This window comes from Chiloscyllium plagiosum, unplaced genomic scaffold, assembly GCF_037043375.1.
Source record: "Chiloscyllium plagiosum isolate Xiang-an unplaced genomic scaffold, Cpla_swu_hap1 HiC_scaffold_5, whole genome shotgun sequence".
NCBI classification, from domain to species: Eukaryota; Metazoa; Chordata; class Chondrichthyes; order Orectolobiformes; family Hemiscylliidae; genus Chiloscyllium; species Chiloscyllium plagiosum.
The window spans coordinates 52,441,967-52,455,890 of record NW_028270143.1 but is presented as its reverse complement, the minus strand read 5'-3'; the positions used below and the strand labels follow the sequence as shown (position 1 = coordinate 52,455,890).

The 13,924-nt window shown below is 42.9% G+C and overlaps 1 protein-coding gene across 3 annotated transcripts in view; it reads left to right on the top strand.

Moving 5' to 3' along the window:
* The window catches only part of sema5a (sema domain, seven thrombospondin repeats (type 1 and type 1-like), transmembrane domain (TM) and short cytoplasmic domain, (semaphorin) 5A), a 214,393-nt gene that overhangs the window by 69,618 nt on the left and 130,851 nt on the right, over positions 1–13,924 (top strand). For all 3 annotated transcript variants that reach the window (XM_043689989.2, XM_043689988.2, XM_087987160.1), the window contains one exon: positions 10,940–11,155. In XM_043689989.2, coding sequence (XP_043545924.2) covers positions 11,002–11,155 — 154 coding nt within the window. In that variant the 5' untranslated portion in view covers positions 10,940–11,001. The remainder of the gene's footprint in view (positions 1–10,939; positions 11,156–13,924) is intronic.

Here is a 13,924-nt window from a genome sequence, read left to right as displayed (position 1 = left end):
TCACACTGAGAACTATGTAAATTTCTGGTGGCCATATTATTCAAATTATATGGAAGTGCTGCAGAGCTTGGGAAACAGTTTTACAGGAATGAACTCAGAGGTTATACCTATCAAGAAAAAAGGAACTGGCTGGGTCACTTTGCTCTTGAATAAGAAAGGCTGAAGGTTGATCTGAAGGAGTTCTTTAAAATGATAAAAGACATTGATATTGTAGGCACACAAGCATTTTCACTTATGAGGACCAAGAAATCAAAGTGGGAATTTAGTTTCTTCTGAATCTGAAATTTCTTTATTTGAAAGTGTTGAGGACATAGAAATCTGTACCATAGAGAGTGGTTGAGGTGGATACCTTGATGTGTTTAAGGTGGGGCTTCCCAAAGTATCAGTCAGACCTGCAAGTAGGATTGCAAACTGAAACTTGCAGTCCACAAGCTCCATGGCAGCAGTGGTTGCTGAAGAACCCTGTCCTCTTTTCACCCAAATTCACAAACCTTCTGTCCATTCTCCTATGTCTCCCAAGTGACCTCTTGCTGGATTGACCACACGATCAGAATTTTCAATCCCTAAGTGAGGTCGCAGTGGGAATAATTTTGGGAAACATTGAATTGAGGGAAGGCTATAAAACAAATGAGGCAGCATCCGAGGACAGGCAAAATCGACGTTTCGGGCAAAAGCCCTTCATCAGGAATAAAGGCAGAGAGCCTGAAGCATGGAGAGATAAGCTAGAGGAGGGTGGGGGTGGGAGAGAGTGGCATAGAGTACAATAGGTCAGTGGGGAAGGAGATGAAGGTGATAGGTCAGGGAGGAGAGGGTGGAGTGGATAGGTGGAAAAGGAGCTGGGCAGGTCGGACAAGTCCGGACAGGTCAGGGGATCGAGTTTCTGGAGGTTAGAAGCTAGGATGAGGTGGGGGAAGGGGAAATGAGGAAACTGTTAAAATTCACATTGATGCCCTGGGGTTGAAGTGTTCCGAGGCGGAAGATGAGGCGTTCTTCCTCCAGGCGTCTGGTGGTGAGGGAGCGGCGGTGGAGGAGGCCCAGCACCTCCATATCCTCGGCAGAGTGGGAGGGGGAGTTGAAATGTTGAGCCACTGGGCGATGTGGTTGATTGGTGCGGGTGTCTCGGAGATGTTCCCTAAAGCGCTCTGCTAGGAGGCGTCCAGTCTCCCCAATGTAGAGGAGACCGCATCGGGAGCAACGGATACAATAGATGATATTAGTGGATGTGCAGGTAAAACTTTGATGGATGTGGAAAGCTCCTTTGGGGCCTTGGATGGAGGTGAGGGAGGAGGTGTGGGCGCAGGTTTTACAGTTCCTGCGGTGGCAGGGGAAAGTGCCAGGATGGGAGGGTGGGTCGTAGGGGGGCGTGGACCTGACCAGGTAGTCACGGAGGGAACGGTCTTTGCGGAAGGCGGAGAGGGGTGGGGAGGGAAATATATCCCTGGTGGTGGGGTCTGTTTGGAGGTGGCGGAAATGTCGGCGGATGATTTGGTTTATGCGAAGGTTGGTAGGGTGGAAGGTGAGCACCAGGGGCGTTCTGTCCTTGTTGCGGTTGGAGGGGTTGGGTCTGAGGGCGGAGGTGCGGGATGTGGATGAGATGCGTTGGAGGGCATCTTTAACCACGTGGGAAGGGAAATTGCGGTCTCTAAAGAAGGAGGCCATCTGGTGTGTTCTATGGTGGAACCGCTCCTCCTGGGAGCAGATACGGCGGAGGCGGAGGAATTGGGAATACGGGATGGCATTTTTGCAAGAGGTAGGGTGGGAAGAGGTGTAATCCAGGTAGCTGTGGGAGTCGGTGGGTTTGTAGAAGATGTCAGTGTCAAGTCGGTCGTCACTGATGGAGATGGAGAGGTCCAGGAAGGGGAGGGAGGTGTCAGAGATGGTCCAGGTAAATTTAAGGTCAGGGTGGAATGTGTTGGTGAAGTTGATGAATTGCTCAACCTCCTCGCGGGAGCACGAGGTGGCGCCAATGCAGTCATCAATGTAGCGGAGGAAGAGGTGGGGAGTGGTGGGGAGTGGTCCCTCCCCTTCCTGGACCTCTCCATCTCCATCAGTGACGACCGACTTGACACTGACATCTTCTACAAACCCACCGACTCCCACAGCTACCTGGATTACACCTCTTCCCACCCTACCTCTTGCAAAAATGCCATCCCGTATTCCCAATTCCTCTGCCTCCGCCGTATCTGCTCCCAGGAGGAGCGGTTCCACCATAGAACACACCAGATGGCGACCGCAATTTCCCTTCCCACGTGGTTAAAGATGCCCTCCAATGCATCTCATCCACATCCCGCACCTCCGCCCTCAGACCCAACCCCTCCAACCGCAACAAGGACAGAACGCCCCTGGTGCTCACCTTCCACCCTACCAACCTTCGCATAAACCAAATCATCCGCCGACATTTCCGCCACCTCCAAACAGACCCCACCACCAGGGATATATTTCCCTCCCCACCCCTCTCCGCCTTCCGCAAAGACCGTTCCCTCCGTGACTACCTGGTCAGGTCCACGCCCCCCTACGACCCACCCTCCCATCCTGGCACTTTCCCCTGCCACTGCAGGAACTGTAAAACCTGCGCCCACACCTCCTCCCTCACCTCCATCCAAGGCCCCAAAGGAGCTTTCCACATCCATCAAAGTTTTACCTGCACATCCACTAATATCATCTATTGTATCCGTTGCTCCCGATGCGGTCTCCTCTACATTGGGGAGACTGGACGCCTCCTAGCAGAGCGCTTTAGGGAACATCTCCGAGACACCCGCACCAATCAACCACATCGCCCAGTGGCTCAACATTTCAACTCCCCCTCCCACTCTGCCGAGGATATGGAGGTGCTGGGCCTCCTCCACCGCCGCTCCCTCACCACCAGACGCCTGGAGGAAGAACGCCTCATCTTCCGCCTCGGAACACTTCAACCCCAGGGCATCAATGTGGATTTTAACAGTTTCCTCATTTCCCCTTCCCCCACCTCATCCTAGCTTCTAACCTCCAGAAACTCGATCCCCTGACCTGTCCGGACTTGTCCGACCTGCCCAGCTCCTTTTCCACCTATCCACTCCACCCTCTCCTCCCTGACCTATCACCTTCATCTCCTTCCCCACTGACCTATTGTACTCTATGCCACTCTCTCCCACCCCCACCCTCCTCTAGCTTATCTCTCCATGCTTCAGGCTCTCTGCCTTTATTCCTGATGAAGGGCTTTTGCCCGAAACGTCGATTTTGCCTGTCCTCGGATGCTGCCTGAATTGCTGTGCTCTTCCAGCACCACTGATCCAGAATCTGGTTTCCAGCATCTGCAGTCATTGTTTTTACCTATAAAACAAATGAGGCATAAGGGAATAATGTTAAGGGTCCTAATCTTAAAGATGTGCAGGACAGAGAGACCTGGATGTATATGTCTTACAGTCATAGTCATAGAGATATACATCATGGAAACAGACCCCTTGGTCCAACTCATCCATGCCGACCAGATATCCTAACCTAATCACGTCCCATTTGCCAGCATTTGGTCCATATCCCTCTAAACCCTTCCTATTCATGTCCCCATCCAGATGCCTTTTAAATGTTGTAATTGTACCAGCCTCCACCACTTTCTCTGGCAACTCATTCGTACATGCACCACCCTCTGTGTGAAAAAATTGACCTTTAGGTCTCTTTTATATCTTTCTCCTCTCACCCTAAACCTATGCGCTCTAGTTCTGGCCTCCCCCACCCCAGGGATAAGACTTTGTCTATTTATCCTATCCAAGCCCCTCATGATTTTATGGAGCTCTTATGTCAACAAAGAACAGGTAGCAAGAGCTGTCAATAAAGTACACAATACTTTGGCTTTCAGCCTGTCGTCCCTTCACTATTTGCACTTACCTGTTGATACTTTTAGTCACCTGGAATTATCTTGCCGTTATCTCTCCGCATATAAGTTCTGTGCCTGTGCACTTCCTTCCACTTCACCTGATGAGGGAATAGTGCTCTGAAAGCTTGTGATTACAATAAGCCTGTTGGACTATAACCTGGTGTTGTGTGATTTCTAACTTTGTCCACCCCAGTCCAACACTGGTACCTCCACATCAGAGCTTTTATAAAACACTGGTTAGACCTCAGCTGGAGTATTATGTACAGTTTTGGGAGGATGTGATTGAATAAGAAAAAGTGCTGAAGACGTTTATGAGAATGGTTCCAGGGTTGAGATACTTTAGATGTGTAAGAGAATTTGAGATGCTGGGACTTTGAGAGGAGAAAGCTAAGATGAGTTTTCAAAAATATGAGGAGTTTGGACAGAGTAAATAGAGAGAAACTTCTTTGTAAGAGGATCGAAAACCAGAGACACAGTTAGTGTTTTGCAAAAATTGCAAATTTGATGTGAGAAGAAGTATTTTTGCACAGCAATGAGTTGGAGTATGGAGTGCATTGAATGGCTGTGTGGTGGAGATAGGTTCAATTGGGGCATTCAAGATGACATTGTTTCTATTTAATATCATCTAATGTGAAAGCTCACAGGGAAAAGACAGGACCGTAGGATCTTAAGATATAGGAGCAGAACTAAGCTCATCAAGTCTGCTTACTAATCAAGAATCTATCTATCTCTGTCTCTGTGTATCTCTGTCTTCAATACACTCAATCAGTTGGCCTTCTGCAGCAATATGTTCCTCAGATTCACCACTCTCTGGCTGAAGAAAGTTCTCCTCATCTCAATCCTAAAGAGTCATTCTTTTGCTCTGAGGCTATGCACATGGTTCCAACACCTTTCTATTAGTGGAAACATCTTTTCCATGTCCACGTTATCTGGGCCTTTTAGTATTCAATAAGTATTAATCAGATTCCCCTTCATACTTCTAAACTCCATCGAGTACAGACCCAGAGTCCTCAGCCATTTATATGACAAGCACATCAACCCCAGGATCATTCTTGTAAACCTCCTCTGGACCCCTCCAATGCCAGCACATCCTTCCTTAGATATGGGCCCAAAACCTCTCACAATAAATGTGGTCTGACCAGAGCCTTATACGGCCTCAGTAGTTCATTTCTTCTCTTGTATTCTAGTCCTTTTAAAATGGATGCTAATATTGCATTTGCTTTCACAACTGTCAAATGAATGTACATGTTAACCTTAACAGAATCCCAAAATAGGAATCCCAAGTCCATTTGTTCTTCAGATTTCCAAAGCCTTTCCCCATTTAGAAAATAGTCTACGTCTCTATTCTTCCTACCAAAGTAGATCACCTCACATTTATCTCACATTGTATTCTATGTGTACTTATTTGCCCACCTTCCTAGCCTGTCCAGGTCCTTCTGCAGCTTCCACACCATCTTTGTGTCAATAGCTAACTTAGCAACAGTGCTGTCAGTTCTTTCGTGCAGATGGATAATGTATAATGTAAATAGTTGTGATCCCAAGATGGAGTCCTGCAGAACTCCACTAGTTGCAGGCTGCCATCCTGTAAAAGACCCTTTAATCCCTAATTGCTGCTTTCTACTAGTCAGCCAATCCTCTATCCATGCCATAACCACTGATCCAGAATATTTCTTTTCCAGTCAACTCTGGATACCTCCGCCCTCATGTCTTTGTAGTTACCTTAACTCAGCTATAATAGTTACATCTGATTCCAGCTTCTCCCTCTCAAACCGCAGGGTAAATTTGATCATACTATGATCACTGCCCTTAAGGCGTTTCTTCATCTTAAACCCCCTAATCTACCTCATTACATATCACCAAATCCAGAATTGCCTTATCCCTACTGGGCTGTACCACAAACTGTTCCAATAACTCGTGGACATTCCACATATTCCTTTTCTTGAGATCCGCTATTGATCTGATTTTCCCAGTCCACTTGTATATTGAAGTCCCCATGGTTATTGTAATAGTGCCTTTCTTACATGCCTTTTCTATCTCCAGATTTATTTCCTTTCCCACATCCTGACGACTGCTGGCTGGCCTGGACACACCTCCCAGGAGAAAGTGAGGTCTGCAAATGCTGGAGATCAGATTTGAGAGTGTCTTGCTGGAAAAGCACAGCAGGTCAGGCAGCATCTGAGGAGCAGGAAAATAGATGTTTTAGGCCGAAGTCCTTCATCAGACTCCCATCAGAGTCTTCTCTCCTTTGTGGTTCCTCACCTCTACCCACACAGATTCTATGCCTTTTGACTCTATATCACTTCTTGCCATCGATTTAATTTAATTTCTTACTAACAAGACAACCCCACTTCCTCTAGCTGTCTGCGTGACCTTTTGATAGGATGGAAATCCTTGGATATTTAGTTCCCAACCCTGACCTCCTTGCAGCCAAATCTCTGTGATACCCATAACATCGTACCTGCCAATTTCAATGTGCGCTACAAACTCATTTACCTTGTTACATTTTCTGTGTGCATTTAAGTACAATACCCTCAGGCCTGTATTTACTGCACCTCTTCTCACAGTCGTATCCTCATTTGCTGTGCCTGAAGGTAGGTTCTTGACTCTGTCCATTCTCTCTGTCCTTGTACTTGTTCTGGAAACTTTCTCTGCTGAAGCCTGAAGTCTGACAGGACACTGGTAGTCAATTAAAATGCTCAGGCAACCACTGCAGCCACATTGGGCTAAATGCTTTCTTCTACATCATAACAATTTTGTGTTTCTGTGAAGTCTTGCTGTAGTTCAACAGTGTATTGGTAAGACCACACATAGGGTGCAAACTTCTGCATCTTCCTGGAGTTTGTAGAAGGGTGAGATGAATGGTGGGTAAAAATTGTTGTTTCACAAGATGTGGGCATCTTGGCAAGATCAGCATTTTCCCCATCATTAATCTCACTTGAACTGAGAGCCAGTGCACACAAGATAGCCAAATGGACTTCTATTGCACTGTAAGAATTCTGTGATCCTGTAAAATGATTAAAAAAACAAGCTGGATAACTAGTGTCACCAAAGGTGCCTGATGTTTGCTGATACTGGTCTTGCACCTCTGCCAAAGGGAGGGAAATATCCCCTCTTGATCAGTCTCTATACTGAAAGAGGTTCTAGTGCTATTACATTTCTGTTACTGGATTGTGTTTGAAGTTTGGGCTGCCAGTAGTAAACAGTGATCTAACATAAATAAAGTTTGAAGTATAGTATGGCTGCAGAGTTGAAGTATTTTGTCTATTTCCTTTTTCCATTTCCATTCTTTCTCTCTAAGACACATTCCTAAATATGGATATAAAGTTAATGCAAATAGCTTTCAGTTTACATTTGAATGTAAAATTCTGAATTGACAGTTTCATACAAAAAACAAAGGTTCAAATCAAACTGAAATGCTTCAAGGAAATCATCTGAACTAATTTTCAGCACTCGAAAAGAGTAAAGTAACTGCCTGCAGGGAGGGCAGTACACTGTTGCAGTTTTCATGTCCTGTCATCTGTCCTGTCATTGTGAAACTTTGGAGAGGGAACATTGAACTTGATACTAGCACTGCTACCTAATCATATAGTCATTTGGAAACACACAAAATGACAAAAACAGACATGGGTACAATTTTTTTATTAGATTCCCTACAGTATGGAAACAGGCTCTTCAGCCCAACAAGTCCACACCGACTCTCCAAAGAGTAACCCACCCAGACCCATTCCCCTACCCTATATTTACCCCTGATTAATGAACCTAACGCTATGGGCAATTTAGCATGGCCAATTCACCTAACCTGAACATCTTTGGACTGTGGGAGGAAACTGGAGCACCCAGAGGAAACCCATGCAGACACGGGGAGAATGTGCAAACTCCACACAAACAGTCGCCCAAGGCTGCAATCGAACCCAGGTCCTTGGCGCTGGAAGACAGCAGTGCTAACCACTGAGCCACTGTGGTGGCTATTATCACTATCGAGAGTGTGGTGTTGGAAAACCACAGCAGGACAGGCAGAATCCGAGAAGCAGGAGAATTGACATTTCGGGCATAAGCCCTTCATCAGGAATGCTTATGCCCGAAACATCTGACCTGCTGTGCTTTTCCAACACCACACTCTCGACTCTGATCTCCAGCATCCACAGGCATCACTTTCTCCTAGTTGTTATCACTATGTGTGGAAATGTTGGTATAAAAATAATATTTCTTACAGAATTGTGATTTCATCCCTTTCTGAAAGATTTTATTTATTTTTGGAAAGAAAGTGAAAATGTCAAAGTAACAGGAAATGCCTTTCAGCAATTATCCTGTGCATTGTAGCTGGTTATCATTTAAAGAAATCAGAAAATAAATGTTGTCAGCCAGGTGATTCAAGAGGTAAACACTCTCTTGCTCAATCAGAACCTAAACAAAATGAGATGTATCGTAGAATGTAATGTAAGAGTGAATGTAAAATCAGGATGACAATGGATGTGCATTGTATCTGCATCTGGTGTACATAGAAACACAACATAATAAAAGGGTTTGGACAATGCAGGTGCATAACAAGTGAAAAATGACCATAACATATTTAGTTGTTACGTTGGAGATAACTAAAATGGGTGCAGTGATTTTAATATAAGCTAATGGGATAGTTCATAACTTTGACAGTAGCATATTAATAACAGAAATGAACTAGAAATCGAGTGCCCTTTCTTGTTCAGAATGTAACCCAGCCTTCAGAAATGCCTTTAGCTAATGAAGCTGTGTGTTGATTATTAGATATCTTTTTGGATGATACCAACATTGGTGGTATAGTTGATAATGAAGAAGTGTACAATGGGATCTTGATCAACTGGGCCAGTGGGCCAAAGAATGGCAGATGGAGTTTAATTTAGATGAATGCAAGATGTTGAATTTTGGTAAGGCAAACCAGAACTGGATTTGCACAGTTAATGGTAGGGCTCTGAGGAGTGTTGTCGAGTAGGGCAATCTAAGGGTGCAGATTTATACTTCCTTGGAAATGGCATTGCAGGTAGACAGGGTGGTGAAGGCATTTGGCGTGCTTGCCTATATCAGTCAAAGCACTGAGCACAGGAGTTGGGACATCATGTTATGGTTGTATAAGGCATTGGTAAGACCACATTTTGATTACTGGTCACTCTGCTCTAGAAAGGATGTTATTAAAGTGGAAAAGATGCAAAAAAGATTTACAAGGACGCTACCGAGACTGGAGGTTTTGAGCTATAAGGAGAGGCTGAATGGGCTGGGACCTTTCCCCCTGGAACATAGGAGGCTGAGGGGTGACATTATAGAGGTTTATAAATCATGGTGCATAGATAAGGTAACATCTTTTCTCGAGTAGGTGAGTCCAAAACTAGAGTGTATAGGATTAAGGTGAGAGGGGTAAGTTTTAAAAGAGATACAAGGAGTAACCCTTTCACAAAGAGGGCTGTGCATATTTGGAACAAGCCGCCAGAGGAAGTGTAGAGGCAAGTACAATTACAATATCTAAAAGTCATTTGGATAGGTGAATGGATAGGAAAGGTTAGAGGGATGTGGCCTAATCCAGGCAAATGGGACTAGTTCAGTTTAGAAAATCAGGTCGGCATGCATGAGTTAGGCCGAAGGGACTTCTTTTTGCTGTATGACTCAGTGACTCAATAATGAGTAGAAAAGGCAAACTGTTAATGTACAATACAATTAGTACATCCAGACTATAGTACGTAAAGATGAATATGCGTTCTTAAATTTCAAAATTAACATTTCAGTGAAAGTGGAGAATCTCCTAGACAATGCTAGTTAATTTTAGAGCAGATGAAACTTACACAATGGTGATCCTTTTACAGTACATATTATGGGAGCTGAAGGTAAATGTCGTTGAATTCTCTGGTGTTCCATGAAAACCAGCAATGTAACAACCTTGGTCAGAAATTTTGTGTTTACTGGATAATAGTGAAATCTGATCATCAGTACAAGGTTTGGATTTGTAAGTCCCCAAGACTGTATTCATCAGACTACTTAAACATATCTATTGAGCTTCACTCATTTTGCAGAACAATTAGTAAAGGTACCATTAACATTGAACCCTGGAAAGGATCTCAAGCTTACAAAGTGAAGAGTTATTCATTCAGGAACTTGTCAGTTGTGAGTAATCAAGAAGTACAATATAATGGTAGGTTTCCATGTAGTTGTTGATGCCAATGACAGTTGATAAAGAGGCCGCATTAGGAAAGTTGATGCCATCTAAAATAAAATACTTGTGTTGAAACCAAATCAGGCCGCAGGTAGATGGGAACATGCAGCTGCAGAGGTCATATTGAAAAGGCCAATTCCAGTGAAACAGGAGAAGTGTCTTTCTTGCTTTTTCTAATTCCAAGGTTTGCAAAAAGTAGCAAAACAATGTAAAGAACTGAATAGACACTTCATACTTGCGAGCAAGCTGACCTTATATTAAAAAAAACACTTGAGAAATACCATGTGAATGGCAGTTAGAGATTGTCAGTAATTACTGGACTAAAAAATGCAGGTAAGAAGAAGCTAATGTGGATTTATACCTACTGGAGACGGTTGCAACAGTAAAACTGTTGTATTAATCTGTCATTTAATAGCGCATCATTTTGGTTTTTGTACCAAGTTGTGTTAAAATAGTATAATTAATATCAATAATGTACATATAGTACCCTTCCAGGCTGCTCACCATCCTGACCTGGAAATGTATTGCGGTTCTTTCACTGATGCTGGGTTAAAATCCTGGAACCGCTTCCCAAATGCCATTATGCATCTTCCTACATGAAGTGGACTGAATCAGTTTGAGAAAGCAACTCACCATCACCTTCCCAAGAGCAACTGAGGATGATCAGCCATGATCCTACTGGATGGTAGAGCCAGCTCAAGATGCCAAGGGGTCTACTCCTGTTTCTATTTCTTAAGGCTGAATAGCAATAAATGCTAATCTGACCAGTGGTGCTCAAATCCCATGAATAAATAAAAATAAATATCAAGCCATTAGTCAATGAACAGAGTTAGAATGTTCAGTATTAAAAGCTAGAGCTAATGTATTTTAGATGTGAAAAAAATGAATTCATTATTTTTTATTTTTCAATACAGGTCTTTTCAGATGCACACAGAAAAAACGTAAAGCCAGTCAGGAAGAAATTGCTCACCATCCCATGGCTCCAATAAAGACCAATTGGTTTTGGGCCTTTTTTGTTGGAGCTCAGGGATTTATTGTGGTGATTGGAGGAGTTGGAAGCAGTGGGTCATCTGTTTCACTGGATCACCAGCGCTGTCAGCAATCAGCACATCCTATTATAACTTATAGAGGTGAGTATGCTGTGTTCCATTGGCAGAGTAAATGGGAGCGCAAATGATACAATTTACAGAATTGATTTACTTGAAAGTCTATCAAACAGAATAGAATTTTCTATTGAATAGAGCGAATAAAGTTAAAATATAGTCCAAAGCTGGATTGGACAGAGGAAAACCACTTTCTGCAGACAATCTAGACTAAAATGTTGATGCTTTATTTTGTTGTTTGAGTGAGGTATTGAGAGCATTTAGAAGCAGATTACTTTCTTGATTTAACCACCTAAATGCGATTTTCTGGGAATTGTTCCAGCTGGGAAGCATTGCTTGCTTTTCTGCTGGCTATGGCAAAAGACTGGGATCGGGACTGGCTGAGTTGCTGTCACAGAAACCCAATATGATGGGCTGGAGGATAGGATGTCTGTGATCGGCTGGAGGGCCTCCTTGCGTGTTGTAAATCTTTCTTGATTCGATGAGAACATATTGGATACTGTAAAAATTGAACCAAAACATGTAGATGGAATTAATGTACAGCTCAGCTGGGACCTAATTGAATGATAGAACAGGTTACAAGAGCTGAATAGCCTACTACTATTCCTGTCATCTCACCCTTCCCTATATTGCAACTTCTTCAAGCACTATATACCAGCCTGCAAATAAATGTTGCATTTCACCAATTGTTCTGCATCCCTCCCTCATTCATTCTACTGTTGGTGGTCATGCTTTTGGTTGCTTAGTTCCAATTATCCCACCCTCTTGCTTATTAAGAATTTATCTATCTTGGCCTTAAAAATATTCAAGAACTCCATTTACATCATCTTTTGAGGAGGAGAGATCCAATGACTCTCAACATGCTCTGAGAAAAGATTTTTCCTCATTTCTGTTTAGAATAGATGACCCCGTAATTTTAAACAGTGACCCTTGTAGGACTGAGAGGTGGAGAAATTTCTTCACCCAGAGTGTGGTGAAGTTCTTTGCCACAGGAAGTGGCTAAGGCCACAACATTAAACATTCTCAAGAAGGAGTTAGATATCGTTTTTAAGGCTAAATGGATCAAAAGATATGGTGGGAAAGCAGGAATAAGGTACACATTTGAATGTTCAGCCATGTTTATATTGAATGGTGAACCAAGCTCGAAGGGCAGAATGGCCAACACATGCTCCTTTTCCCATGTTTTTAAATTACTAATGAGGCAGATTTTATAGTGTAGCACTATGGGGATTTTAATCTTTTATTCTTTGTCTTTTTTTATGTTCTGTTCAGTCCTCTTACCTGCCATTCTCTTTGCACAATTATGTTTTCTTTATTTTTGATACTATCTTTAACTTTTTAAATTAATCAAGGATGGAGGGTTTTCCCTTGGAATTTTTCATTTTTGTTGGAATGAATCTATCCTGTATATCTGAAATATCCTGGTAAATGTTTGCCACTGTATCTCAGTTAACCAAACATTTAACTGAATTTGATAGTTTACTTTCGTCAGCTCTGCTTTTGTGCCCTTACAACTGACTTTATTTATTTTTTAAAAACTTATTTTAGACTCAATCTTTTCTTCCTCAACTGACTGTAAAATTGGATCATATTATGATTCCTGCTAACTAGGGGTCCCTTCACCATGAGGTCATTACTTAAAGCTATCTTGTTGCACAATCTCAGGTCTAGTAAAGTCTCCTCTCTGATTGACATCGGTGTGTGCTGTTTTGAGAAACTATCCTGAAAATATTTTTCGAACCACTCATCTAGATTATTTTTGCCCATCTGATTTTTCCAGTCACTCTGTAGGTCTCAGGTTTTTGTACCTTTCTGACAAACACCCATTTTTTCTACCTGTGTAGTTAACGCTAATTAAGACCGAATCACATTGCTCCGGCTCTGTGGTCACATGTAGGCAAGACCAGCTAAAAATTATGGATTTTCTTCCCTGAAGATGAGTAAGAATAAGAGAATTAGTGAACCAGATGGTTTTTTTTATTCTGATAATTGATCATTATTAGACTCTTAATTCTTCATTGAATTCAAATTCTGCCACCTGCTATTTAGTATGTCAACTGGACGGATGGTTTGTGATGTAGAGTTATGGCTGGATGGATGGTTTGTGATGTAAAGTTATGGATGGATGGATGGTTTGTCATATATAGTGATAGCTGGATGGATGCTTTGTGATATCGGGTGATGAGCTGGGTGGATTGTTTGTGATACAGAGTAAGGCCAACAGTATGGGTTCAGTTCCCATGGCTGAGGTTATCATGAAAGACTTTCTTCTCAGTCTCTCCCCTCAGCTGAGGTGTGGTCACCCTCAGGATAAACCACCACCAGTTGTCTCTCCTAAATGAGAGACCAGCCCTATGGTGTGATAGGATTATAGTGACTTTACCTTTCAACTCTATCTGCTAATACCTTAATTAATTAACAAAGACATGCCTTCCTAAATGACACGTGCCCTTCCATATTCAGGTCCCAGTTTATGTTATCTGGCAGCATATATGGTTGTGATTGCTATCAGATTGTACTTCTTCATTTTTATTTATGTTATCAGTCAAACTGTTTTGTTTTCTATCATGGTCCTTTTATCAGTTTCCGTATTCATACTTTTCTGCTTGCCTTGACTCTATGCTTTGATTTATCACATCTTCCCAAATTTGATCGATTTAATTTGAAATTATCTCTATTTGTCTAGTTACTTGGCTTGCTAGGAGACCAACCCCAGCATGGTTCATGTGGAGACTGCCAGAACAGTACAACTCCTACTTCCCCGGTACTGGTGCCTGTGCCACTTAGATAGAACAT